The sequence below is a fragment of the Camelus dromedarius genome, chromosome 8 (assembly GCF_036321535.1).
Source record: "Camelus dromedarius isolate mCamDro1 chromosome 8, mCamDro1.pat, whole genome shotgun sequence".
Lineage (NCBI taxonomy): Eukaryota > Metazoa > Chordata > Mammalia > Artiodactyla > Camelidae > Camelus > Camelus dromedarius.
In genome coordinates, this window is record NC_087443.1 from 32,297,187 (window position 1) to 32,324,498 (window position 27,312).

Here is a 27,312-nt window from a genome sequence, read left to right on the forward strand (position 1 = left end):
CTTCCCTGGGTGGAAGAACTCATACTCTGCCAGCAGCAAGGCCCTGGGCTGTCTCCCAAAGTGGTGTCATAATCATGATCAAGGACCTGGGTTATGTCCTGGAAATCTCTAGAGCAGCCCTCCCAGGGGGCTCCGTGGCTCCAGAAGGCCTGGGCCTATGCAAGTTCACCTAGTAATAGCATGATGACCACTCTTCCTCTGTGGCCTAGGAATGAGAGCTGGGAACTCTCAGAGAGCCTCTGACTTAGACCAGCCCACCCACGGGTCACCCAGAATTCCTGGCTCCCCTGAGTCTTACCACCTTGATTCCTGACCTACATGGACACTGGCTGTCCTCTGTCCTTCAGCCTGGGTGACGCCTGTGAGCTCAAGATCTCTAACAGGCCAGCAAAGCCCTTGGAAGCTTTACCCAGGCTGGGGTAAACTGGGTACAGTTGTTGTGCCCTCCCTCTCCCTGACCCCTGGCACTATCCACTGTCACCTACACTTCTATTTGGGAGATCACTTACTCACTTATTCATCAATTTGTCTATTCAGATAAGAGTGTATTAAACATCTTCCCTATGTCCAGTTTTGTGCCAGGGACTCAGAAACATCAGGGAGAGGCCCTAGTCCCCAAAAGCTCATAGTCCAGCTCAGGAAGGCAGATAAACCCAGGTGAAGATCAGCTGGTTGGAAACCTCAGGCTTGGTGTAATAATCAAAAGGGCTGTGGACTGGAGGAGGACCCTCGGGGAAGTTCAGGGTACTTTGTGAAGAAGGACTTCACTTAAGCCCTAGGGGATGAGAAGAACTGGGAGGAGAGGAGAGAGTCATTACCAGTGGTGCCAGTGCTGGGTGGAGTGCAAGAGCAGAGGACCAGAGGTGGGGGCTGTGAGAGAGTCCTGCAGACATCTACGTGCAGGGAGTGAGAGAGACTGCAAGGCAGGAGGTGAAGCTATGGCCTGGGTGAGAGGAGCCCTGATTTTCCATGAGACACACTATCCGAAGATGCACGTGCACATGCACACATACACATGTGTGTGTGTCCCAGTGTAGAGATGTGCCAAGCCTGCTGTGTACTCCTGCACCTGTGCCGAATCTGTGAATGTGTGCATGTGCATGGGGGTGTTGCGGGCTCTGGAAGCTACAGTCAAGCCTGCTCTAACTCAGCTAGCTCTTTACAAAAGTCAGATTTCATTCATCCATTCATTCATCCATCCATCCGTCCATCCATCCATTCATTCCTCTACTGGGCGGGAGAATGCTGGGTACAAGCCCCTGCTGGTGGGTGAGGGCTGATAGAATCTATGATGACTTTTTATCATGCTAAATTAGACACAGATATACTTCTCAGGCTTTGCAACAATATGAATCCTCTGCAAACAGGAATGGAGGAGAATAGAAAAGGTTTTAAACTGGCAATAAAGTGGCGTTGACTCTCTGGGACACTGCCTGGCTCCCCTATCTACAGGGCCAGCCCACTGTGAGTCAGCAGGAAGCCCCTCCCACGGGGCCCTTGGAGAGCCAGTGCCCTCCACGGCCGCTCGGGGGCGCTGTGGGAACCCCGGAGGGGGCCGCTCTCGGGCCGCCCGCTGCGCTCACTCGCTCGACACTCACTTGTTTGGAGGTTTCCCCGCCAGCCGCGTCCCGTCCTCTCCCTGCGAACCAGGAGTGCCTCCTGCGCACCCCGGGGCCCCCGCTCAGGCCCGGCTGTCCTAGACGACCCTCTGCCCGACGGCGACATGGGCGTCCCCCCAGTCCCGGAGGCTGGCAGCCGGCACTGGGGGCCTGTGCTCCTTGCCTTCTTCCTGGCTGCCTCCCGAGGTAAGGTTGGTGGGAGCCTGGGTGCTGGGGAGAAGTACTGGGAACACCGCGGGCAGGGTGGGGTCACAGGTCGGATGGGGGCGCCCTGGAAGTCCCCTTCAGCATGCCGTGACTCCCATCCCGCGGCAGGGAGGCTGCTGGGACTGCTTGGCAGGGGGCAGCCGCTCTCTGCCAAGTGCCCTGGCTAGGCAGTTGGCATATCTGTATGCTCGGACAGCTGCCAAGCAGCTGCCTTTCCAACCCTTCCCTGCTCAGAGAGCCCAGGGCATGAGCACCTTCTGTAAAATAGGAGGTAAACACAGTGGAGACAGACCACTGTGTTCTAGTGGGTGTCACTAACTTTTCACACCTGTGGCATCTCCCTGCCCCGCCTCAGGGCTCCAGGATCTCACATGGTGCAGGAGTTGTGTACTCTTTAGCCAGTGCCAAGTACCCTGGTGACGCTCCTGGTTGAGCTTTGGTGGGCACTGGTCAGTGTGGGCACTGGTCTGCTTCTGCACATGGGCGCCCATCTGGTCCTTAACCTGAGGGTCTGATGGCTGAGAGTTGTGGTCATCTGGTTCCTGGCATCCTAGCAAAGCTGTAGCTCAGGGACCAGTGTGGGGCACTGGGGAGAATGTGAGACACTTCCCAGCTTGGCTCTGAGCCCCTTCTAGGTCCTTGGATAACATATAGCATCTTTCTGGCCTCAGTTTCCTGAGCTCAGACACAGAAGCCATACACAGGGAAATGCCAGTTTCCGCCTCCAAAGTCTAGACTGTCATAATACCAGGTAGTATCCTTGTCAGAACACAGGGGGTCCTTGATGGGGGTGGGAGGGGCAAAGGTCCTTGTACTCACAGCCTGGCCCCTAGTTCTTGCCTGCCCAGAACTGAAGAAGCTGGATCTCAAGGGAAGAAGGGGCCAGCAGGCAGCCTATGGAACTAAACTCCAAACTTTTTCCCTGGGAAGGCTCAGGGAAAGTGTGAGTCATGCAGGGAGTCTGAGGAAGGCAGGAGGGAGGTGGGGAGCTTGGCAAGGGACCCAATGGGTGAGCCAGAAGAACAGGAGGACGGGCAGGACAGGGTGAGAGCAAGAGGAGGAGTCTGAGAGAATCTGGAAAACACCTGAGAAACAAACTGGGGAACCTGCGGGCAGCAGGTTGTCTCTGCACTTGGAAGCTGGCCTGGGTCTGCTCTAAGGAGGAGGGAGCCCACAACCCCCGGCAGAGCTGCCTAAGCCCTGAACTGAATGCTCCCCAGGAAGAGCCAAAGGGGGTGAGGGAGCAATGTCTGCACCAAAGCCATGGCTCATGGTGGACACTGATTCCCAAAGGAGCAGGGCACGGTGGCAGGCAGGAAGGCCAGCATCCCGCCCACCACAGACCACCTGCCCTGCCCCGTACTCTCCAAGTGACCCCCCAAGAGGCCCTTCAGTTTTCTTACCCCAACCTGTCCTCCTTTGCCTGGGCTGTTCTCTGTTCAGCAGCCCCAGTTTGAGAAACTGAGTCCTAGAGAACTAGGGCTAGGGAGCCAGCCTGCAGAGCACCCGGTAGCAGAGAGGCTCAGAGCCCCTCACTGCATATCGTCTACACAGCCAGGAGACTTCGCCCCTAGAGGTCCGGGCTACTTAATCAGCTTGGGACTCCATCTCTTCCTGGGCCCAGCTCAGGGACATAATTAGGGTTTGAAGCAGCTTTCCACTGAAAGGAGTCAGGAGAATTCTCTTAGTTTTGAACTACCCTGGACTCAGTATTCTTAACTGTAATATGGGTATGCTAATCAATGTACATCCTATTCTCCAGTACAGTGTGCAGCAAGGGGGACAACAGATGGGGAGGCCTGGTTGCAGGTATGGCCAAGAGGGTCCGTGAATAGGAAAGACCCGCTCACCAGTGTTCTGAGGTGCCCGGCTGCCCTGGGCAGGATTGCTCAAGGTTAAACAAAGCCTTTATGCTTTTGGAAGGTGAGATGGAAATGGCTGGTGCAGACCTGTTCTCTAGCTCTTGGGGCTGGGCCCACACCATGGAGAATGGTGGTGGTGAGCATGGCGCTCAGGAGCCCAGGAAAAGTTGCAGGTGACCCTTTCCTGGGCCTGACTTAGGATGAGATGGGTTGAGGAGGCACACAGGGAGCCAGGACCCAGCAGACCCCAAGGGTGGGAGAGCCTCTCCTGTCCCTGTTGGCATCCCTAGGACCTGTGGAAGTTACTGACTTTGCCACGTCCTCACAGGCTGACCCAGGAGTCCCAGACTCTGGCGCTAGCCCACTGAGGCACACTGGGGCCAGGGAGGGGAGAGTCCATCTTCCCCTCCTAGTAAACAGGGTTGCAGGACCTTGTTGAGTAACCCAGTGGTGCAAGCTTCTGATACATCAATGATCAGCTCTTAGGAAATCCACAATCCTCTGCCCAGAGGCCCTGGGATGGAGAGAAGCAGCCTTGAGGCCAGCCCACGGGCCTAAGGAGGCATCTACTCAATGCCGGGGCACCCAGCAATATTGGGGAGCCCCTTGCTGAGCAGGGCTGGTTGCTCCTGCTTTCCCCCAAGCAGGGCAAATGTTCCTTGCTGGGGCCTAATCTCCCCAGGAGAGGGTGGCCCAGGTGGGATGTACGTGGCTGGGAGGCTGAAAGAGGCTATCTTCCTACACGCACACACATATGGGATCTTAGTCCAAGCAGACAGAGGGAAATAAGAGAGGAAGGAAACGGTCCTCGGTGCCCATCGGGTCTACTGGCAGTGCCCCTCTCAACCAGCATTGACCAAGCCCACAGACTGAGTTTGAGGCCCAGGTTTTAAGCCAACTGTTCATCCAGGAGCAGTCTGGCCTTACCAGGGGAGGATTAACTAGAGATCCACGGTACAGCTTCTGATGGACCCTCAGATCCCCTTAGCAGCAGCACTGGCATGCCCAAGGCCTTCCTGAGGCCAGCCTGTGTGGGAACGGTGAAGTGAGAGACCTGGAGTTGTGCGCCCTGTATGCCTGCATTCCCGTACAGCCCTGGTACTTAGCAGTCTGGCCTGGGGGGTCAGTCAAGACCTACGCTCAAATCCCAAGATGGCCTTCGGCTGTCTGTGGCTTTGGGCAGGTTATTCAGCATCCCTGAGCAAGTTCTCTCATTTCTCCAATAGGGGTGATGATAGCACCTCCCTCAGAGGGCTGCTGTGAAGTCAGTGCACACTTAACCCGGTGCCTGGCACCTGGTGAACGCTGTGTAGTATGATCCTGCCTCTTGGCTTTTGGAGACCGCATGCCATCGGCTCACCATCTGAGCTCCTTGCTGTCTGTAGGGTCTGGCGGAGTGCCCGGAGCATGGGAAGGCATTGACTGGTTTCCCTGGGATAGGACTCTCTAGAACCCTGGAAGTCTGAAGGTTTGCATGCTGGGCCCAGTCCCCTCTAGGCCCTTACAGTGTGAAATATCCATGGAAGGGCCTGTAGATTCTCCTCCTAAAGTCCCCAGAGATGGGGACTTTGCAGCTTCGAGGCAAGCTGGGCCTAGAGTTTGCTGGACTCATTGGGGTCCTTCTTGCAACTGATCTTAACATTCAGCATATTTTCTTTGGCTGACCATCCCCAGAAAGACAAGGGCCACCATTGCGCCCGTCAGGAATTCAGTACTGAAGCTGCCCTGCTCTGACCAAGCCAGCCTAGTCCCCTAACCTTTCTACATAGGATCTTATTTCCCATGCGGACCGAAGGTCAAGTCCTGCCTCTGCTGTTCACTTACTGTGGGACCACAAACCCACACATCCCCTCTGTCTGAGCCCTGGGCAGGCTGGGTGCCATGGTCTCAGCAAGGCTGACCACTCGCATCTGAAGGGTAATTCTATGATGATGTTTCCTGACCTTCAGTCATTTGTTCATCACTCTGGGGATTTCTACAGTGTCTGCCTATCACCATATGTACTTTCTTGAAATCTATTCATTTACTTAAGTAAATAGATTTTTGAAGGAAACTTTATATCACTGCCATAAATGGAAAGCCAGTATCACTTGCCATAAATAGAACAAAACCATAAAAGTACATAATAGGAAAACCAAATAAGGTAAATTTTAGTTGGAAACTATAGCCTGGGGAAGGCTCTAAGCCTGCTGTACCTTGCAAGAAAGGAAAAAAAAAAGAGCTTAGCAAGTAACAGATGCTTTGAAGACATACTGGCATCAAACTGGGACTTTCTCTTTGATGTAATCAGGACTGAAAGAGAATCAAAAAGGGAATAAACTTCTCTCTATGTGATTCAATATTATTTAATGCCATAAAACTGAAAGTAAAACTACCTACCCTACAGACATCGTCAGCTCCCCTCCCTCACTGCAGAAGCAGACGCACCATGCACCATCGTGAGGAGTGGCAGCTGGTGGCAGGGGGATGGTTCTGCTCTCCTGAGAGAAGGGAACAGTGCTCATGATCCTAAGAAGTCAGGACAGGGTCGGCAGGCCTTTCCTGTCCCTAATTCTCCCAGCCTCTGTCGCCTCCCCCAGATAAATATAGTGGCTCGAGCTGGGTCCTCTCCCGACACTGGGGCCAAGTTGTTGTTCCAACAGTCACAGGGAGAGCGGGAGAGGGAGTTGCAGCCTCGCTGGCCAGGTCATCCTGTCCATCTGCAGGAAGGAGGTGGAGCATCCAGTCAATCCCTGGCTACTTCTACACTCCAGACTTCTGGAGCCAGATGGCCTGGGTACAACCACTTACTATTCGTGAGACTCTGTACAAGTTACTTAACCTCTTTGTGCTTCAGTTTCCTCATCTGTAAAATGGAGATGATAATAGTACCTACCTCCTAGGGAGGGAGGATTAAATAAGCAAATACATGTGAAAGTGATTAGAATGATGCTGGCACAGAGTAAGTGCCAGCTACTACCACTACCCCTGAGACTCCTCAACTGAGGTTAGAGCACAGAAAGATGTGAATCTGAACCTTAGGAAGTCTTTACAGCACAGGATCTTGAGGGTAGCTGGCTGGGGCTGGTAGTCTGGGCCACATACAGTCGTCCTCAGGGAGGGCATGGGAGAGTTGGGGAAAGAGTCGTCCAGAGAAGCATCCACTGGTGTGGTTCTGGCCAGCCGCCCAGGCCCTCCCCGAGGAGGTGTGCTGACCAACAGCCTCCAGCCCCGGATGCATCGATGCTTTCCCAAGGTGCTGGAAGTGCCACTTCCTCCTATAGAGCCTGGCTTCCCCTTCCCTGTCTCCTTGGTCTGATGTGAATGGCCACTTCCTGCCGGGGGCAGGTATCAATAAACACATCTGAGATACCCTTTGTCCTCACTAGCCACGGAGCCCTAGGGGTGGACCTGCCAGCTTTGGGCCCTCAGCCCCTCACCCCAGGGTTACTTCCTGGAGCCTAGCACTGGAATCAGGACCAGTCCTGCTTGGTCCTTGCCTCTGTTTCCCGCTGCATTCTGCATTGTGATAAAGACAAAGCCTAGCCTTTCCTTATACCCTCCATGGACTGTCCTGGAGGACAGGGCCTGGCAGAGAGCTGGAGACCAGGTCCATGTCTTTTTGGGGCCCCCTCGGAGGGTGAGGGTATCTCTGAGGGCCTTTTGTACCTAGTCCAGGGCCAGCAACAGCAGGCCATCAGTAACTGTTTACTTACAACCCCTAGCAGCTGGACAGAGTTCAGCTGTTTGGGTGGGGCCTCATCTGATTACTCAGGCCTGGGACCCACCTCCAAAGGCTGGGGTGTTGCCTTGGCAACTGCAGGCCAAGCTCACGCCCCATTAGGGAAAATATACAGGCCTGTCCACACCCACACACACCCATCCCGTGCACACCCACAGGGTTTCACAACGTGCCTGCTAGAGGGAAGGAGATCACAAAAACTTGCATCCTGAGATGAAGCCAAACAAGAGCTCCTTTCCTCTGCCTGGAACAGAAACTATTACAAGAGGCTTAGCTCATCTGTGGCTGAGGATCCCACTGCTAGAAAGCGGCAGAAGCAGGACTAAATTCTGAGCAGAAGTTCCTTAAGGAACTCTGCACCCCCATGGCCTCTCTGCCTTGGGCCTGGCTCATGTTGGGACCTTGGTAAATATTTATGGAATGAAAGATGTTTTCAGTTTGGGTCTGAGGCAGAGTAAGGATGGCTGTGTGGAGAGTGCAGAAGTCAACTGGAGGTCAGTTCACTCTCTAAGTAGCTGGAGGATGAGGCATCAGCCCCACCTGCTTGGGGGTGGGGGGCTCTTCCTGTCTGCAGTGCTGGCGTGTCAGGGGTGTGGGCCTCACTTCAGCCACATGGGGCCTTATGGCCTTGGGCAAACCGCTTAACTTCTCTTGAGTCTATTTCTTTAAAATAATCTTTAAAATATGGGGATGATAATACCTACATCAGGGGTGTTATGAGGATTAAATGAGGTGAGTATAAAGACATGTAAGAAGTGCTCACAAATGCTCATGATCACCTTTGTGGCTCATTCCTGCCTCCTTCCTCTGCTCTGAGGAAAGACAATCCTTCTCACCTGACACAGGGTTTCAGAGCTGGAGGGGGCCTAGGAATGTGGGGAGTCTCTCAAGATAGGATGAAGAAAGGGAGGATCAGAGAAGGATGGGACTTGCCCAGAGGTACACAGCAAGGGCATGGCTAAGTGAGGACTAGGGCCTGGGGATCTGCCTCCTCAGGCCAAAGTAGTAATCCTGAGACCCAGAATTTCCCAGGTTCACAGCATTCTTCCTCCAGCTGCTTCTGCTGCCTTACCCAGCAGCTGGTAGGAGCTGGAGTTGGGTGCTGGGCCCCAAGTACAGCACAATGATGCATGGCTCCCATGCGGACACAGGCTCAGACCGAGGGCGGGGGGCATTTTCCTGTCCCACATGCCCTTGGCCACCCTGGAGCCAGGGGCCTTCCTCCCCACCCACTCCCCCTACTCTCCGACAATGCCCCAGGTGTCCAAAAGGATCTGCTCCTGACAATAAGCAACATCCTCCTGCCGAAGAATTATAATTCCAGATGGGCTATTTATAGGCCCTGATAACACACGTGCGCATGTGCAGTTGTGGATGGCGTGGGGCATGTGTGCTATTTTCCCTAAGGCCGTGCCCTTGAGAGTCCCCCTAAGGACAGGCTGCCTTCACGCCTTGTCCTGGCTGGAGTCTCAGACACAACAAACAAGATGTTTTCTCTCCTCCAGGACAAACCCTGTGGATGCCTGGCCCGCTCTTGTCTGGCCTTTTTGCTGAAATTGAACTCCCTCTCGTTCACACCCAAACCTAAAGTCCAATGAAGCTTCTCCTTTTTCTAAAAGGGGAAGAGATCCTTCTGGGGCATATAGGGTGTTAGGGATTGAGCAATGCTTCTCCCCAACTCTAACTATTAACTCTCTGTGAGTCCTCAAGTAAATTGCCTCTCGGGCTTAAGATCTCCTCATTCTGTGGTTGTTAACACCGTTGCTTGGACCCAGAGGGCTCTGGGCCTGCCGCCTTGCTGGAGGCCCTGCTGCTTGCTCCCACCCTGCCCCACCTCCCTGTTCTCACGACACCTACCCCACCCACAAGCTAGCTTCATCTTGCCAGCATCTTGGCCCTACCCCAACCACACCTCTGTCCACGTAGCATCCCCACCCCACTCAGCTCTGTGCTCCACTTCTTCCTTCTGCCTCCATCTCTAACTCTGCCTGTCCTCCTCCACCCACCCCAGACTTACGGCCCTGGCCTTTACTGAGCCAGCCTCCCCATAGCCCCCAAGGTGTGTGTGCATGAGCAAATGCTACTGAATCTGGATTCAGCCCCCACCCTTGGGGGCAGCTCTGGGACTGAAGATTTTGGGAAAAGGGAAAACCAGCTGGGAAAGATGCTGGTGGGAGCTGCCACATGGCCTGCTAAGGAAAGGGGGTGTGCAGGGCAGAGATAATCCGGGGTCTACTCTTTGGGTAGGTTTTTGCTCTTCCTCAGAAGATCCTTTCTGTAGCTACTCCCCACCTCCATTTACTGGCACAGCCATAATTCTACAGCTACGCTTCCACTGGGGACCTTGGGTAGGTCAGCTTCTCTCTGAGCCTGAGGGTCACATTTGTAGGACAATGGGCTTGGGCAGTAGAATCCCTCCCTGGTTAGCCCAAGGAGCCACAGTCATGGATCAGAAACTCAAATGTCCACGGGGCATTTATGGTGAGGGAGTGGAGTGAAGCAGGCCAGGTGGAGACACTAGGGAGTAGTGGGGACTGTGGCAAGCTGGAATGGCAGTTCCCCATCTAAAGGGGAGGCTGCTACTCAGCTCAAGCTGATGACTGCCTTGTAGGAAAGCTGGTTTAATGTTAATCTTTTGATTTTCAAAGAGAACCTAGAGGTCAGAGTTTTCCTATCAAGTTCCTGGTTTCTAAATGTTGGTGATCTACAAAAAAATGTAAAATACTTTCAGAGTCAAATAAAATATGTTTGAAGGCTGGGTATGGCCTGTATGCTGCCAGTTTCTGAAATTTTTTCTGTCAGTCAGTGTCTAAGTGCCTCAGTTTAATTCTGACTCTCATACTTATTTGCTATGTGACCTTCTGTAAGTTTCTTAACATCTCTGTGCCTCAGTTTCCTCATTGGTGAAACAGGAATAAAGATAACACCAACTCTACAGGGCCGTTAGACATGCCCATAAAGCACTTAGCATAGCACAATACATGCTATTTCTTCTTCTTCTAGTTCTAGCTAGATCCTGCTTTACCTGAAGCCCCTATACCCCAGGTTCTGAGTTCACACCCTCTGGAACTTCAGGCAAACCACTTTCCCTTTCTGGGCTTCTATATTTTTGCCTGAAAAGGAGTTCAGCATCTTGCTAAAGTAGTTCTGAAATCTCTGCTCACCTTAGCAATGACTTTCCAAAAATCTGGGGCTCCAAAACATGGCTCCCTCTCACATGTGGGTAGAGTGAGTGGGAGGCTCTGGTGTGTATCTGCTGTCCTTGCCTTCTGGGGCTTAAACTCCACCTTTGCAGAACTATCCTTTCAGGCCATGACTTTGCTGCCTTCTTGCACTCTGCTTTAAATATGCCAAGATTGGGTTACAGCTGTTGTCAGTCATTCACACCTTAGTAGGAAAGAATCTGAAGCTGGCTTCTCCATTCTATTATGTAGAAGGAAATATCTCTTGAGTTGCAGAAATGAGTTAGCTCCCAGGTATCAAGGACCAACTTTCAGAGCACTCCACGTAAATTATCTGTAACTCTGTCTCAGCTCTGACAGGACATGTTTCCCCTTCTGTGCTTTACAGTGAGGAGTCTAAGGCTCAGAGTCTAAGTAATGCACAGCTGTCGGGCTCCAGTGCAGGTTGGGTCAATGCCAAAGCTACACCAGGCTGCCTCTCTCCTGACTGAACCAGGATTTCAGCTCTGCAAGGGAACTGGGGTGGGGGGTGGGTTCTAAAGGCAGGGAAGGGGCATTTGGAGAAGGAAGTGACCTTGTTATTTTGGGTTCAGGCAATGGCAATGGAAAGGACACACCTATTTGGGTCCTGTACCTATTTCCAAATTCTTCCCTGTCTGCCCACAACAGCCGCTAAGATGCCAATCAAAATTAAAGTACCACTAATATCTAATCATCACAGCTATCCCTCCTGTGTCTGCAGAGGGCATGAGAGCTCACATCTCATGTCCTCCTCTTTCCCTCCTCCATCCTCTCTCAACCCTGTGTTGTAGCTAATATTTCCCGCATTGCACACAAGAGGAAGCTGAGGCTCACAGCTAGATAGAATTTTCTGTTTTTAAGGGCTAGTGCTTTTGGGGGTCAACATGGTTAAAAGCTGGGAGATTGGGGTAGGGTAAAGAGAACGAGGGGATTGCTTCACTTGCTTATTGAAAACAATGAAAAAGAAAATATTTCTAAGATTGGGTGGCAGGCAGGAGCCTGGATGAGATGACCTTTCTGCATTCCCCAACCCTGCCCTTGAGACACCTTGGTTTTCCTGCTTCCCCATTACCTGACTCAGGGCACCCTCTCTACTTGCTGGAATCCTGTCCATCCATCAACCCCAAAGACCCTCCCTCCTTCAAGAAGTCCCTTGACCATCCCCAGGAAGGCCATGTCCTCTCTCCTCCAAGTGCCCTGAAGGCTGGCACCAGTTTACCCTTTAGCCTCTGGGGTTACTTTGTCAAGACGCAGGACTTGTCTGCCCAGCTAGGTCATAAGCTCCCAGGGGAGGCCACATCTTCAGCATCCAAGTGAGATGTAGCACCTGGGATAGGCTTCACACAGGGAGATGCTCCATTAGTGCTCACTGATGAGGAGGTGGGGAGGCACGGCCAGCCCCAGGAATGGGCAGGCCCAGACGTGCTGATGGCCCCTAGATGGGTGGTCAAGAGCAAAGGACCACTGTTCCCAAACAGCCTTCTACTCCCCAACCTGCCTCCCACCTGACGGTGCCGGGCATGGAGGCTGGAAGTGCCGGGGGCCAGGCCAGGGCAGAGCCACAGTGCCTGTAGCAGAGGGGTGGGAGCTGGGTCCAGGGCACATGAGCCACCGGGCAGAGGGACACATACTGGCTGGGCCCAGTCCACTGCCTGCCTGGGGTCTCTCTACCTTGTCCAGCTTCACCTGGGGGAAGTTCCTGTGGTTCCTCCCACACAGCCTGGGATGGAGTCGGGTTTGTGAGCTAGTGAAGAAGCTGAGGCTTGCGGATGTCAGCTGACTTGCCTGGAGCTTGTGGCTGGCGAACTTGCATCTTTGAAACCCTAGGCCAGTGTTCTTCCCTACTCAGAGGGCACTGGGAGTGGCGCTGTCTCAAGCAGGTGACATGTTCTCATCTCTCTGAGCAGGTCTGGTGACAGCATTCAAGGTCGCCACGCCATATTCCCTGTACGTGTGTCCCGAGGGGCAGAATGTCACTCTCACCTGCAGACTCTTGGGCCCCATGGCCAAAGGGCACGAAGTGACCTTCTACAAGACCTGGTACCGCAGCTCGCGGGGCGAGGTGCAGGTCTGCTCGGAGCGCCGCCCTATCCGTAACCTCACATTCCAGGACCTTCACCTGCACCACAGTGGCCACCAGGCCAACTCCAGTCAAGATCTGGCACAGAGCCACGGGCTGGAGTCAGCCTCGGACCATCATGGCAACTTCACCATTACCATGCGCAACCTGACCTTGCTGGACGGTGGCCTCTACTGCTGCCTGGTGGTGGAGATCAGGCACCACCACTCAGAGCAGCGGGTCTATGGAGCCATGGAGCTGCAGGTGCAGAGAGGTGAGGGCTTCCTCTGCAGGACAGCTGGGAGGTGTTGTTCCTGTGGGTGTGGTTCTGTGCTGGACTGGAAGGGTGAGCAGAGAGAAGGACAGTGTGACTGTGGGGGGTGGCGCTGGTACTACAGGGTGAGTGAATGATGGGGTGGGATGCTGTCTCAGTCTCTCTGGTTAGCTCGTTGTGATGGAGAGGAAGGGTGTAGGTGGCTCTATTTATGATGGTGGGGCTTTTTAATGGGAGAGGGTATATGATCCTGGGCTGGGAGTGTGACTGCTCATGACAGTTCCACAGCAGTGTGTGTGTGTGTGTGTGTGTGTGTGTGTGTCTGTCTGTCTGTCTGTCTGTCTGTCTAGGTGAGAAGACAAGGGGTAGTGGACTAGACAGAGGTGTGGGTGAGGGCAGGTATCCACAGGCCCCTGGGGTGGCACGACAGTGGGCAGGGCATGCCCGGCCGTGCAGTGAGAACATGCCCTTGTGCGTGCATGTGCCTGCAGGTTCCAGCTGGGCCAACACTGCCAAGGGGACACTAGCATGAGTACTTGTGACAAAAGTGAGGCACGCCAGCCTGGACAAGCCTCCCTGGCTTCCTGAGCCTGACGCCCACCTAATGACCCTTTTCTTCGCTCCCACAGGCGAAGAAGCACCATCCAACTGCATCGCGTACCCACCCTCCTCCAAGGAGAGTGAAAGTAAGGAACCACCCTCTTGGTCCTTCTGGGTTCTCTATTCTCCTGTCCTCCTCCTGGACCCAGACCCCATCCTGAACTTTGACCTCATCACCCCAAGCCCACAGAACCCCTATTCCTCCTCGTTTGCTGCTGCCCCTCCCTTTTGTTCCCTCCTCCACCTGAGCCATTGGGCTGCAACCCCCAGAAGCCCATGCTCTGTCTAAGGCCCAAAGCCTGAGGAAGCTGCATCCTGGAACCCTAGCTCCTGACTCCCTGGGTGGGGCTGTGCCCTGGCCGTGACCTTTGGCCAACATGACAGGTCCTGGGTGCCACAAGCTGTCGAGCTTGTTTTCTGTGGGCACTGCTCCTATCCACCAGCCCTCTGCCACATGGGAAGGTTGGAGGGCTGTGTGTGGGGGGGTCCTCTTGGCTTGGATTCAACTACTTAAAATTTCTTTGTTCTGCTTGTGGGGGAGGGGGGAGGAAGAGGCTCAGAAAGGGAACAGAACTGCCTTTTCTAGAGCTCCTACTATGTCCCAGACACCATGCCAAGTCCTTCCAAGTATCAGTGGTTTCTTGTAAGAACCCTGTGAAGCAGGTGTCACTGTCTTCACTTTATATACATGGACACAGAAGCCCAGAGAGGTGACATAACTCGCCTCAACTCACACAGCCGACAAGGGAAGCACGCTGGGAATGTCACTTTCTTCCCACGGTTGGGGAGAAGCCTAGATGTGCAGTGCCATGGGTGGCAGTCAGCCCCCTGGTGTTGGTCCAGAGATGCCCTACAGGGCATGGGGGCACTTGTCAGGCAAGAATGTCCAGCAGCTTGGAGACAGCAGGCAAAGGGTAGACGTCTTAGGGGCGCCCCCTCTTCTGAGAGCAGAAGGTCTTGGCTTCCTCAGCCTTCTCTCCATTAGTGTTTATAGGGTATCTAGTGTGGACCAGCCCCTGCCGAGTCCTGAGCTGTACAAAAGTGCAGGCCTCCTTCCTGCCCTCCAGGAGGACATAGACGAAAACAGAGGCCAGGACTGGGAACAGCTCAACTACAGCCCTGCCAAAGCCCCACTAAAAGGCCGTGGTGACTTTCTACTCAAACTATTCTTTTTTCTTTGACCCAAACAATGGACCAGCCAGTAACAAAATTAGAACACACAGTTCTATCTGAGCCAGACCCACATGGAGCTAAGAATAAGCCCCTCTGCCTGCACACCACAGAGCTCACGTGTGGCCTCGGCACCAAGCCACTGCCTTCCTCACTTTCTCCACCGGCGACTCCCTGAGGAGGGTGGAGAGGGAGCCCCCAAGCAGCCCCTCCCTTCCCTTGCAGCAGTCTCACGACTGTGCAAACGTGTCCCTGTGCATAGGACCGGGTGAGCCTCACCTGGCGGGCCCCACGAGTGTTCACTTCCCCATGACTCCATCTATCTGAGCAACCGCTAGCCCCACTTCTGCCTCCAGGAGCTTCTGTAGAAACAGGCACCTCTGCTACTGTCCCCATCTCACAGATGTGGAAACTGAGGTTCAGACAGGTGAAGGGACTTGTTCCCGGTCTCTCAGACTCCCTGAGCCAAGAGGAGAAGTCAGAGTGCCTGATTCTCAGTGTGCAAACCCTGCCTGAGTGCTGGGGCCCTCCCCTCTATAAACGCTAATTTTCTGAGAACAAGGTGTGTGAGTTAAGTCTTGGAGACAGAGATGAGAGATGCCGGAGGGGATGATGCTAAAGAAATCAGATGTGAAATGGAGGAGTAGAGATTTGGGTCATTTTTCTTGATCTAGATTCTAGAGAAGCAACTGCTGGAATTAAGGGAACAGAAATCACCTGGGAAATGCCAGAAGTCTGGCTGATAAGAGCCCAAGGGTGAGGCAGAACCTTGAACTTGACTGTTAAGAGTGGGTCAGGTTTCCTTTGCTGGGTATGTCAGCTCTCACGTTTTGACATTTTCCTTCCTCTCCAATTCACAGGGATGTGCAGCCTCACTCTGGCCTCTGCTTCCCAAGCTATAGGCTGTAGGAAATTGGCTCCTTATGGGCCAAAGGGACATGTCTGCTTCTGTCCCAGCTGTCAAAGGCAGGGGGATAGTTTCAGTGAGCTCTGGACTCCTCTCTCAATCCCCTTCCAGACTCTTTGTTCTGGAGGTCTGGAGACTACAGCTGTGGTGGAGTCTTGGCACTAGAGCAGAAGTGGTCTCAGATGAAAAGGAACCTGGCTGTACTTTCGGGTGGGGTGTGGGGGCTTTGGTAAGTGCTTCCATTCTCTGGGCACCATGTGTCCATTGAGCAATTGGGAGCAACTGAGTCCCTCCCCTGCTAGCAGAGAGATAATCGGTGCTACCTAAGGTGCTGAGTCAGGGATCAAAACTTTAAATGCCCCCAGGGTCAGAGAGCTGGTGGGTGAGACAGTAGGGAGAGATAGAGACCTTGGTGAGCAGGCAGCTGCATCTGTAAGTGCAGTTCCAACCGCTGTGCGTCAGGAGGGGGGACCAGGGTTGCCAGAGCCACTGAATTTTCAAGCAAAGCCAGAAGTCCAGATTTTACATGAACTCTCTCAATTTTAAAATGTTGGCAACTAATTTAAAAAATTAAGTACTCTGTTGGCCATATTTGCAACTTGATTCCATTCCAGTGAAAGGCAGTACAGTGAAGTGGTTAAGAGCACAGATTCTGAAATTAGCCAAGGTGCTTAACCTCTCTGTGCCTTAGTTTTCTCATCTATAAAATGGAAATGATGTTTATAATCATACTCTCCCAGTTGTTATGAGGCTAAAATGGGTAACTCTATGTAAAGAAAGCCCTAAGAACCATCCCTGGCACCAAGTAAGTGCTGTGTACCTGCTAGCTATTATTATTTCTAACGCAGAATTCTAGGTCTGGCTTCATGAGTCATCCTTTCCCCTGTGCCAAGGCAGGATGGCAAGTGGATGGCAGTGGACAGTGGATACACATCCTGTTTTCTAATGGTTAGAAACAAGTGCCTGGTGACCCATGTGCTTAGTAGGCCCCAGGGCTGGCCACTGGGTACTGCCCCCCACTGCCCTTTGGAAAGAGCCCAGTCCCTGCTGCAAGACAGGTGTCTCACAGCTAGCCTTGGCACCTGATCAGTTCATGACGCTTACAGCCAAGAAGCTCTTTGAATTTTCCTTCTCTAACTGCAGCCCCAGTCTCCTAATGTTATCTTTGGGAAGTAGGAGGGGATTTGGTCTATGAAATCATCTGAATGCCCACATTGGCTTCCGGCAGCAGGGGAGGTGACAAGAGAAGAGTAGGACTGAGGAAGGTGGTACCCAAGGAGTCCTGAATTGCTGAGGGGCTGTGGTTTTTCACTGAATCCAGGAAAGGGGGCTGGGCAGCCCATCTCCCTGAGATGCAGCCTCCCTACCCTCCAGCATAGCAGGATGTTTGGTTTGCTTTCATCCAGCCCTCTTCCTGGGGAACCAGGCAGTGTCACGGAACTCCCTCCTCCATATACATCCTCGGGGTGCTGGCAGGCCCGGGACAAAGACTCACTGAGCAGGCCAGGCCCTCCCATCCCACCCAGCTGTGTAAGGGCCTGGCACACTGCTTGGTGCTGGCCAGGCAGCTGCCTCTGCCAGTGCCTGATCACCTCCTCAGCAAGAGCCTGGCTCTGGTGGCTATGCTCCCGCCCCAACCCCCCAGGGACTGGCCACATTCATGGAGGAGTGGGGAGGCTGTGTTCTGCAGAGGAGCCCGTTGCCTCAGAGGGCAGCTGGTCCACAGAGCTGTCCCCAGACCCCTGTCTCTTGGCCCTAGCCTCAACTCCCAGCCCAGGTTGTAAGGAAACCAAGTCCTGATCCCGTAGCAGGGCCACAAACAGGGAGTCTTTGCCTGGGGACAGCAGTCAGGCAGAGAGGCTGCGCCAAGCCGACAGGGAGCCGGATTCAGTGGTCACTGACTGACTACACCAAATGCTGCTCAGTACCAGTCCAGAAGAGACCTGCTTTGATGACCAGATAAGAGCGCTTTGCAGCCAGCTTCTCTGTGCCCACAATAAGGTCCTGTGTTGGGGTTTAGAGATACTCAAACGTCTGAATTATAGACTATTTTACTTTCAGTACTCCACGTCAAAGTGCAGCCTTGCTAAGATCTGCGGGGAACCTGCTTTAATGTGGAGTTGAACTTGCTTTGTAATGAGCACAGCAACTGTTCCTGTACCAGCGGGTACTTCTAAAGCGCCTGAAAACAGCTTGTTCTCTTCCTCGGCATGAACAAACCCCTGAAAGCTTGTTTACACGGCTGGGTCGTTCAGCAACACAATGAGATATAAAAACAGCCTTTATTCCCAAATAAGTAGTGCAAAGGCAACACTGAGGCATGTCCACCTTTCCAAAGCTCCCTGGGGCCAAGTAAGGTATCCCAGCCCATCTTTCTTGGTCAGAGGGAAGGGCCAAAATTGGGAAGGAAATGCGTTTACGCTGGTTGTGGTTCTGAGGGCACGTCTGTTCCCAGCTAAACTCCTGGAGTCAGCAGATGGACTGAAATAAATCAAACCTCCCATGCTGTTGGTAGGATCGTGAGGAGGTACAACTTTTTGGGGGAGGACAATTTAACAATAGCCTGAAAGAAAATACACATATGCTTTGGCTCAGCACTTTCACGACTAGGGTTTTATGTACGGATGTACTTGCCCCAGTGAGCAAAGATGCCTACGCGAGGAGTTCACTGCTACGTTATTAGTTATGTTGAAAAATGGAAGCAACCTACATACCCACCAATAGGGGACTGTTTCAGTAAATTTGGGGTGAGCTGTGTGATAAAGCCCTAGGCAGAATGAAGTGGATCTCAGTGCCGATACAGAGAGGTGTCCACGCTGTGCTAAGTGGGAAAAGCACTTGTCACGTGACCCCATATATGCTGTATATGCAGACGGTGTATCTAGACTATACACAAGAAAACTGCAGACAGTGATTATGTCTTTCCAGGGGGCCAAGGAAGAGGGGGAGGAGGAAACTTTTGAATATATTTTTTAACTTATACTTTTTTGTTTTTGTCATTTATAAGGTTTAAAAACATTTTAAATGTTGGACAAGGATTCACATTTCCCTAGTTCTCATCCCAAGCTTTTTTCCTTGTGAATTGTACATGTGAGCTCATTTTCAGAGGCCCTGTTCTGGAACTAAGGAATCTCTCAGGGGATAAATAGGGCTTTTTATTCATTTTTTTTATTGTGATAAAACATATATAATAAAAAAAGGTTAAAATGGCAAATTCTATAAGTGTACAACTCAGTGGCATTAATTACACTTACAATGTTGTGCAATTATCACCACTATTTCCAAAAGTTTTTCATCACCTGGGCTCCTTTTGACTCCTTTTGAACTCTGTGGCATGGGGTCTCTCCCTTTTTAGGGAACCACCTGTAGCCCAGGGTGATCAAGCTGTTCCTAGTGGGCTGGGATGAGGACCCTTCTCTCTCTTCCCTCGAGCTGCCCCAGCTGTAAGTGTCTGGCCTAATTTCTGGGTGCTCTGGCCCGCCTTGGGGTCCCCAGACCTTTCATGCCTCTGTGAGTTACTGAGGGTCTGGCTGTGGGGCCTGGATAAAGATGGGTCCCCCTGCTTCCTGGCCTCATATCTGGGCTTCAGCTTCCCCTCAAGAGGAACAGTAATGGGGCCTCACTTGGGCTGCGTCTCTGTCCTTTCAGGCATTACGGCTGCCGCCCTGGCTACCAGCGCCTGCATCGTGGGCATCCTCTGTCTCCCCCTCATCCTGCTCCTGGTCTACAAGCAAAGGCAGGTGGCTTCCAACCGCCGTGAGTATCCCTTTCCTCCCTGCCTGTCTGGGTTATGTGTGAGTGACCTGCCCCAGACCCCTGCTCAGCCCCAAAGGCCAAAGACAGGCACAATCCTGCTCTTCAAGAGACAGGAGCTGCTACAGTCCTTGCAAGGACTGGGCTCCATGGTGGAGAGAGGAGACCCAGGTGTGCCACTTCTATGGTGTGAGTGCCCACCAGCCCCTGGCAGTGCTGCCTTGGTGCTCAATAAATATCTGCTGAACGGCTGACTAATCATGTGGAGTATAAATTGGTTTATAAAATTGGTTTATAAAAATGCGGAAACTTGGAGATCCTTTGGGGACCTGATTTAATGTATGGGTAGGCTTGTTTTGGTAGTAATCGTTGGGACAAGATGACCTTTGGATTCTCAGAACTGGGAGGGATCTTGGAGACAGTTTGGTTCAGATAATGGGTGAGAAACCAAAGATCAGCCAGGTTAAATAACTAATAAAACGTTACGTAACTCAGTAAGTGGCAGAGCTAAGATTCAGAGAGCTTTCAACTCACGCTTCTCGGGAATATAATCCTGAGAATCTGAGTAATAAAGATGCACATCAGCATGAGCTTCAAAGCCAACAACCCCTAACCCATAGGACTGCTGTGCCAGGTACCATGCCAGGCTTGCTGTATACATTCTTTCATGACTCCTCATAACACCTCTAAGAGTTTGGTCCTACCATTGTCCCCATTTTATAGCTGAGCAAACTGAACCACAGAGGGAGTAAGTAACTCACTTAAGGAACCACCCAGTGAGGACATGGTAGAGCCAGGTTTCAAGTCATGGCCACAGATACATTTTCGCTCATCTCTTTGGGTGACAGTGCCCCTTGCCCTTCCTTTGACCCCACCCCTGAGCCTCGGCCAGTCTTAGCCTTCCAGGAGCAGGAAGGTGGGGACCATTGCATCATCTCCCTGACCTCTTCCCCTCTGTCCACTGCTCTGTCGCCAGGTGGCTTTGGCTCACACCTGACTTCCTTTGGCTGGATGGTAACAACTTGATACCCCTCTGTCCCTCTGTCTGTGGGTTACTCAGGGGCTATGGCCACCTCTCCCTTCCTCTCAGGATGCCCTTATTCCTCTCACAAAACCCTAGGGCAGCCTATCTACAGAAACACCCCAGAGTTGGGTCTGGGGTGGGGGAGGGTAAAGGGCTTGGAGCAGAAAGGGGAAACCAGGGGCTCAACCAGGGAGAGAAATTGCTGCAGAGCTGTGGTCAGCCTGCGGTCAACCCTTGCTCATCCGTGTGGCACTTACACGGAGATGGGGAAGGGATGAGGAGGGAGACATGCCCAGCTAGGCTTGGCTCCCAAATAAAGAGGTGCTTTCTGGCCCCCTTACTCCAGACCACAAGGCTGCCTCCATCAGGGAGCAGGAACTGGGAAACAAATTCCAGGAGAGGCTGGTGTTGGGTAGGGGCGGGGGGCTTTGGTGCCTCATAGCATTCCTTTCAGGGTCCCCAGGGATTGGGTCAAGACTCTGCTCATGTCCCAGGCTGGAGGGAGGAAAATCAGAGGGGACATCCCCAGGCCAAAACTCTGTGGGGGTGTCCTTAGGACATGGAGAGCCTGGGGTCAGCACACAGTATCTCCTACTCCAAGCATTGGGACACTTGCAGTCTGAGGGCTTCCCAGAGGAGGGGACAGAGGAGCTGGATGCTGAAGAACTGCACTGAGAGATGGGTCAAGGGTGTGCAGTGGGCCAGTTGGGGCTGCGGTATGACCAGTGTTGAACATATCCTCTGAAACCCTACATGAACCCTGTTTCTGTAATGGGTGGCTATCACAGTACCTTATCCCCAGATTTAATATATGTGGTAACAGAAAGGTATCAATAATTTATCTAATAAAATTTTTTTGAGGCCAGTCCCCTGCCGTCTCCAAAAAAAAAAAAAAAAAAAAAAGAAAAGAAAAAAGAAGAAGGAAAAATGAGTTGTATAATCAAAGGCTTAAAGAGATGCCAGGGGGGACGATGCTAGAGAAACTAGGTACAAAATGGACAGGGAGTGGAGATTCGGGTCATTTTTCTTGATCTAGACTCTAGAGGAGCAGTTACTGGAATTATGGGAACAGAAGTGCCAGGAGTCTGGCCACAGGGCAGAGGCTGAGCAGCCTGGAGCGGGGCAGCAGGTTGGGGATGGAGTGGATGGGGAGTGTGTGTGGTGCACTCTGGGCAGGACAAAAAGAGAGAAAGAGGGTTGGGAGCACTGAGGAAGGCAATGAACTGCGGAGGCAATGGGTGTAGCAAACCCTCTTGTATTAGACGGGGACTCGGTTTCCCTTGGGCAGAGGAGAGGGGAACTGAGGGAATGTGGACACCTGCATGGAGCCTGACGCACAGTCGCCCAGTAAACAAGGAGCCATGATTCCGATACCTCAGAGATTTCAGGAACTTTTGTGCAACTTCCTCCTGGGGGTTCTGTTATTGTGCCCCTCCCCTACTGCTTGTTTCCTCATCGTAATCAGCAGGGAAGCGCTCAAAAAAAACGAGAAGAATCTGTGGGAGTACGTGGGGGAGCTGCAAGAAAGAGGGAAGTTGGGGTCGCTGCGTCTGGTCGGTTTGGGGGTGGGGAACTACAAAAGTGGGGCAGGAAGACAGCAGTTTAGATGCAAAGTAGAGGGTAGCAGAATGGCTGAGAAGTGATGGGGTCTGAGGTCCCCTATGGTTCGTCTAAGAGATGTTGCCTTGGAAGCCACACTATTGGGCAATGTGGAGGATGGGACAGAGGACCAGGAACTCTAATTAGGAAGTGATCTTGCAACACTCCCACACGGTAAATCATGGGTGACCACCAGAACGTGACAGATTTCCAAACAGCAAATTCTGGAGCCAGGCCTTTGGTTGGTCCTGAATGTCTAATATCACCAAGTTAAGCCCTAGGAGTAATCACTGGCTGCCTTTGGTCTCCTGGTAACAAATGTTTTCCTATATACTTGTAAAATGCAGTCCAAATTTCATTTATCCTTGGTCAAAATGGGCCGTTTACGGAGGCCTCACCTGCTGGGTAGACACGCAGAGAACTGCCATACGGGCTTCCTGAGCCAATGGAAGTAGGATCCGGGACTGAGCACGGCCCTGCCCGGGCTTGCTCCTGCTCCCCCAGGGGCATCGGCCAGTGAGGGCAGCTATACTGTCTGGGGAAGCCTTCTCTTTCTGACTAGCTTCTCTGTCTGTCTGTCCTTAGGTGCCCAGGAGCTGGTGCGGATGGACAGGTAAGGCCCTGGAGACCTTCCCAAGAACACTTCCCACAGCTGCCCCCACCCTGACTCAAGGCTTGGCAGGCTCTCTCTTTTCTTGCCTCTCCCTGGACTGCTGTCTTTGTAGGTCAGCGTCTACATCCGAACTATTTATGCAGCAGTTAATGCATAAGGGGGAGGAGGAGCTATTAGTCAGGACAGATCTACTCTCCTGCCTTCACCAGGATCTTTTCTCCTCTTCTCCGTGGTCACTGGTTAGGGCTGAGAACACAGATATGGCCTCCTGATCCTTCCTGGGCCCTGGACCAGCTGTCAGGAAAGAGATAGTTCTCTGCAGTAGGGCCCCTGTTTAGCTGCCTGGCACAACTGGTTAGAAGGCATTTGCCATCTGCCACTGAGGCTGACACATCTGTGCCGATGGGCTGTTCTCCCTGCCACTCCCCACCCAGCAGGCTGAGCTCCAACACTGCCTGGATGAGCAACGCACCCACCTCTGGGCCTCAGTGGTCAGCCAGGCTGGCGTGGGGGAGTCGGGGGGAAGCAGCTGAGCCCAAACAGACACTGAAACATGCAAAGGAGGCCAGCACACCTGGAGTTGTGGCCCCTCTCGGCAGAGTGCCCCAAGGAGAAAGCTGTCAGGCCACTGCAAACCACAAAGGCAGAGGCTGACTGGGACTCAGAGCAGGGTGGCAGGTTGGGGATGGAACAGACAGGGAACGTGTGTGGGTGCACTCTGGGCAGGAAGCTGGCAGGAAGCCTAGCACGCAGGGGATGCTTGGGAATGAGCCACACTTAGGAACTTGGCCCCAGTACCTGCAATGCCAGATTCAGAGCTCCCCTGGGTGTTTGAAAGGGTGTTTCAAGACAGGTCACAGGAAGTCCTGCTACCAGTCCTGCTAGAATCTCAAAGTGGGAAGGGTCCTCAGACGTCCTACTCCCAAGCAGGAAGAGGGGAAGAGAATGCCTCCCCTTCAGCTCTAGACAAGCTGTGGGGACATCCAGTCCTAATGCTATTAACTCTACTGACCAAAGAGAGACTTGTCCCCAGATTCCTGAGGCCAGTGTCCTGGAGTGCCTGGCCTTGGGCTTCCTGCCTGGGCCTGGGGCAGATGGTCAGACCACAGGGTGGAGCTAGGTGAAGAACTGCACTGAGAGAAGGGTCAAGGGGGTGCAGTGGGCCGGCTGGGGCTGTGCTACGACTCATGTTGAGCATGTCCTCTGAAACCCTACATGAACCCTGTTTCTGCGATGGGCAGCCACTTCATAGCGCCTTATCCCCACATTTAACATATGTAGTAACAGAAATCTGACTTCCCTGGTGGAGCATCTGAAAACGCCCGAGATGCCCGGAGAGGTTTTGCAGTGTGTCTCCTGAACACTGAGAACAAGCAAGCCCCTTATGTGATCACCCTTTTGTAAAATTCACCGATGCTTGTTACCTAATATAAATCATGCTCTTATTTCTAGATTTAAAATCAGGATAGGTCATGAAAGTCTAGCAAATACACTTTTCCCTACGAAAAAAAAAAAAAAAAAAAGGGTCACATGCCCTCAGCTCAGGTGGGAGAGTGCAGCCCATGGCCTTTCTCTCTGGTCCCAGATCCTCCCTTCCTGCTATGGCTTGGGTGGGAAGGCTGGTGAGAAGGGAGCAGAGAAGTGGGGCTGGTGGGGAGGGCGGAGGTCAAGTCCCATGCAGCACAGATAACCTTCAATTCTGATTTTCCAGCAGCAACATTCAAGGAATTGAAAATCCTGGCTTTGAGATCTCTCCACCCTCCCAGAGGATGCCGGAGGCCAAACCCAGGCCCCCACTGTCCTACGTGGCCCAGCGGCAGCCTTCTGAGTCTGGGCGGCACCTGCTCTCCGAACCCAACACTCCTCTGTCTCCGCCAGGCCCTGGGGATGTCTTCTTCCCCTCCCTAGGTTGGTGCTTCTTCCCCCTTCACAGCATGATGGCTTGCAAGGTCATGACCTCTCCATGGCCTGCAGGGCAGGAGCTTCACTCCCTACCCTTCCTGGGAAGTCCTCACAGCTCATGGTGTGGGGTTGGGGGATGAAGGACAGAGGAACTCCCCCCTTCACTCTGCTTCTCCTTTATTTTGCAGACCCTGTTCCTGACTCCCCAAACTCTGAGGCCATCTAGACCAGCTGGGGGCCAGTGGGCCGTTGTAGCTGGGCCTCGGGCAGGTGCATTTAAGGCAGGGCTGGCCCTCTGAGTGGTCCCTTGGCCTTGGCCCTGGTTTCTTCCTTCTTGCTCTAAGCCTAGACTCTGAGATTCCCCTGATGGCCAGGCCCTCAACCCCTCTGGATACTACACAACAGAAGGGAGGTGTTGGATTGCTCAACTCCTGTCTCAAGGATGCTGGGGTGCTGAGATCCCACTCCAGAGACTGGAAATTCACCAGCTACTGTGCTAAATGACCTACATCCCAGAATTGCCAGCTCTGTGGCGGCTTCTCTCCCTGGGACATGAGCCTTGGGACCGGACAGCATAGTTGGGCTCCGGGTAGACCTCCCAGTGCTATCCTCCCAGGCAAGAGACACAGGACAGGATGTGGAGAGACTCCTCCCAACTGTGGCAGACCAGCTCTCCCACCTTGCCTGGGGCTGTGCATCTGTCAGACCCACTCTTTGTAACCATGGGGCTCTGGGGCTGGGCCTGCCTGGCCCCAGGCCATGGGAGCCTTCCCCAGCTGCCTCCTACCAGCAAACTCTCTGAGGATCTGTCAACAGGTTAAGCAAATCTGGGGCTCTCACCGCCTGCACTCTGGTCCCCAGAGCCCATTGGCCAGAGGCCTCCAAACAGGAAGTACACACTGGGGCACGGTGGTCACTGTGAGCCAACTGGCATCTTGGGCAATGGGAACCAGGCTAGAGGTTGCACTACTCACCGCAGATGGGGGTGAGGGCAAGCCAGTGGGGCCTGCTGGGAAGGTAAGAGAGAGGGCTCCACCTCCCCTCTTCCATGTAGTCAAGAGAGATGGTGACCACATAATGTACTGCCCGAACTGTGACACTTTTGAGGAGGAAGAGGGCATGCTATTAACAACTACGTGGGCAGCAGTCCCAACCCTGTGGATGGATTGTAAGGGACTGTTCAATCCCTGCTCTGCTTCCGAGGTGCCTGAGGCCTAGGGAGCCCTCCTCCCCGACCCCCCCCCCCCCCAGTCTTTAGTCCTCTCCATTCAGTCAGTGCTGAGCCTTCACTGCAGAGTGACCCTGTCAGGTGGGAGGAGAGGGCACGTCCATAGAAAGGCTTGTGTCTGCTCTCCTCCCATCTCCTGCTTCAGGGCATGACCTGGGTTTGTTTTATACACATATATGAAGGGAGTCCTTTGTGGAATTTTGATTAAAGGGTTTTAAAGCACAGAGAGGAGTATCTCTGTACACTCTGGGGTGAAAACGGGAGGTGGGGCCTGGGGGGACGTGTTGGAGCTGGGCAGGACCCCAGGGCACCGCACTGCGGGGGACATCTTTTCAACTGGGCGTTTCATCTGCCAGCTGCCTATGCTGGCTCTGCTGAGCTGGGCCTGGGGCTGACAACCAGGGCCTGCAGCTGAAGCCCAGGAGTCCCCCGGCTGCGTGACATTGCTTCCAAGCTCCCTTCTCAGGCCCAAGGCTGTAGGCCAGTGTGGGCCTCCTGCTGTGCCTGGGGGCCTTGAGGAGAGGGTGAGTGTGGGCCTCTGGCCACAAGACCACACTGACACCTCCAGCGGCCAGAACCCTGAACCCTGGCTCCTGCTTTGTTCCAGGGGGTCCACTCTTCTATTCTCACCGGCTGCCGTGGACACTCAGTGCCAGCTGTCACAGAAAGAGGGTGCTGTTCTCACAGCTTGTGGGGGCCTAGTGGGCAGGGATGGGGAGGGTGACACCTGCTTGGGTCAGGGCCAGGCTCCACCCAGGCTTGCAGGACATGCCCACAGACCAGAAAGAGTGTTCCTGTGCAATGGGGAGGCTACACTGGCCCAGGCCCCAGCTTCTGACCTCAAGACAGAGACAACTTCTAAGAATCTGGCTGCCATACCCCAGGCCCAGCTGCCTCTGTATAGAGAGAGGGAGGAGGCCCCAGAGCAGAAAGCCACCACATTTCCTCCCCAGCTTCCTCCTGCATGGCCTCAAGCTCTTGTCTCTGGATCTTTACTAGTGAATGCACCTCGGCTTCGTGGTTTCCTGTTTTCAGTAAAATTTACTCTGAGCTCCAGGCTCCATCTTTATCCATGACAAAGTGCCCTCCCTGACATGGCAGGGAGAGGCAGGTTGCCAAGGTGTCCCTCCGTGCTAGCCCTGGGCTGGCAGTGCCTCTGCAGATGCCAGCCCTGGTGGCTGAGCCCTACAGGCCCTAGTTCAGCGCTTGCCGACCGAGGTGCCTGGATCAGAGGAGAGCAGCAAGTACGGGGTGCTTGCCTCCCGGGGGCTGGGGGGAGCCCCGGGGCCGCTAGCACTTTGGCCTCTGCGCAGGGTGGGACTGAGGCAGGAAACATGGATCATGGCACCATCTGCAGCCCTGGGAGGGAAATTCGTGCTTTAAAGCACTAAGTCATCGTTAAGAGATGTATCAGGAATTGGGGGACCTGTGATGGATCTCCTGATGTTCACATTTAATAAAGGCCTCCTGCCTTTATTCCCACAAAGGGAGAGGCTAAGAGAATGGAATTGACACTCTCTGAAAACACACCGCAGAGGCCTGTGGAGATGCTGCTGTTGGATCAGGCTGGC

The 27,312-nt window shown here is 53.4% G+C and overlaps 2 protein-coding genes across 5 annotated transcripts in view; one reads left to right on the forward strand and one right to left on the reverse strand.

Moving 5' to 3' along the window:
- The window catches only part of CDH23 (cadherin related 23), a 157,721-nt gene that overhangs the window by 35,873 nt on the left and 94,536 nt on the right, over positions 1-27,312 (reverse strand). The window lies entirely within an intron of this gene.
- Positions 1,553-25,965, forward strand: VSIR (V-set immunoregulatory receptor). Of its 2 annotated transcripts, none has more exons than XM_031461115.2 (7): positions 1,553-1,805; positions 12,520-12,945; positions 13,575-13,631; positions 19,271-19,378; positions 22,584-22,611; positions 24,326-24,519; positions 24,702-25,965. In XM_031461115.2, exons 1-7 carry the CDS (start codon positions 1,724-1,726, stop codon positions 24,737-24,739), a joined length of 933 nt encoding a protein of 310 aa, XP_031316975.1. In that variant the 5' UTR covers positions 1,553-1,723; the 3' UTR covers positions 24,740-25,965. The 2 variants fall into 2 exon arrangements, with proteins under 2 accessions (XP_031316975.1, XP_010982497.1); XM_010984195.3 differs by having other exon boundaries at positions 1,555-1,805; positions 24,323-24,519.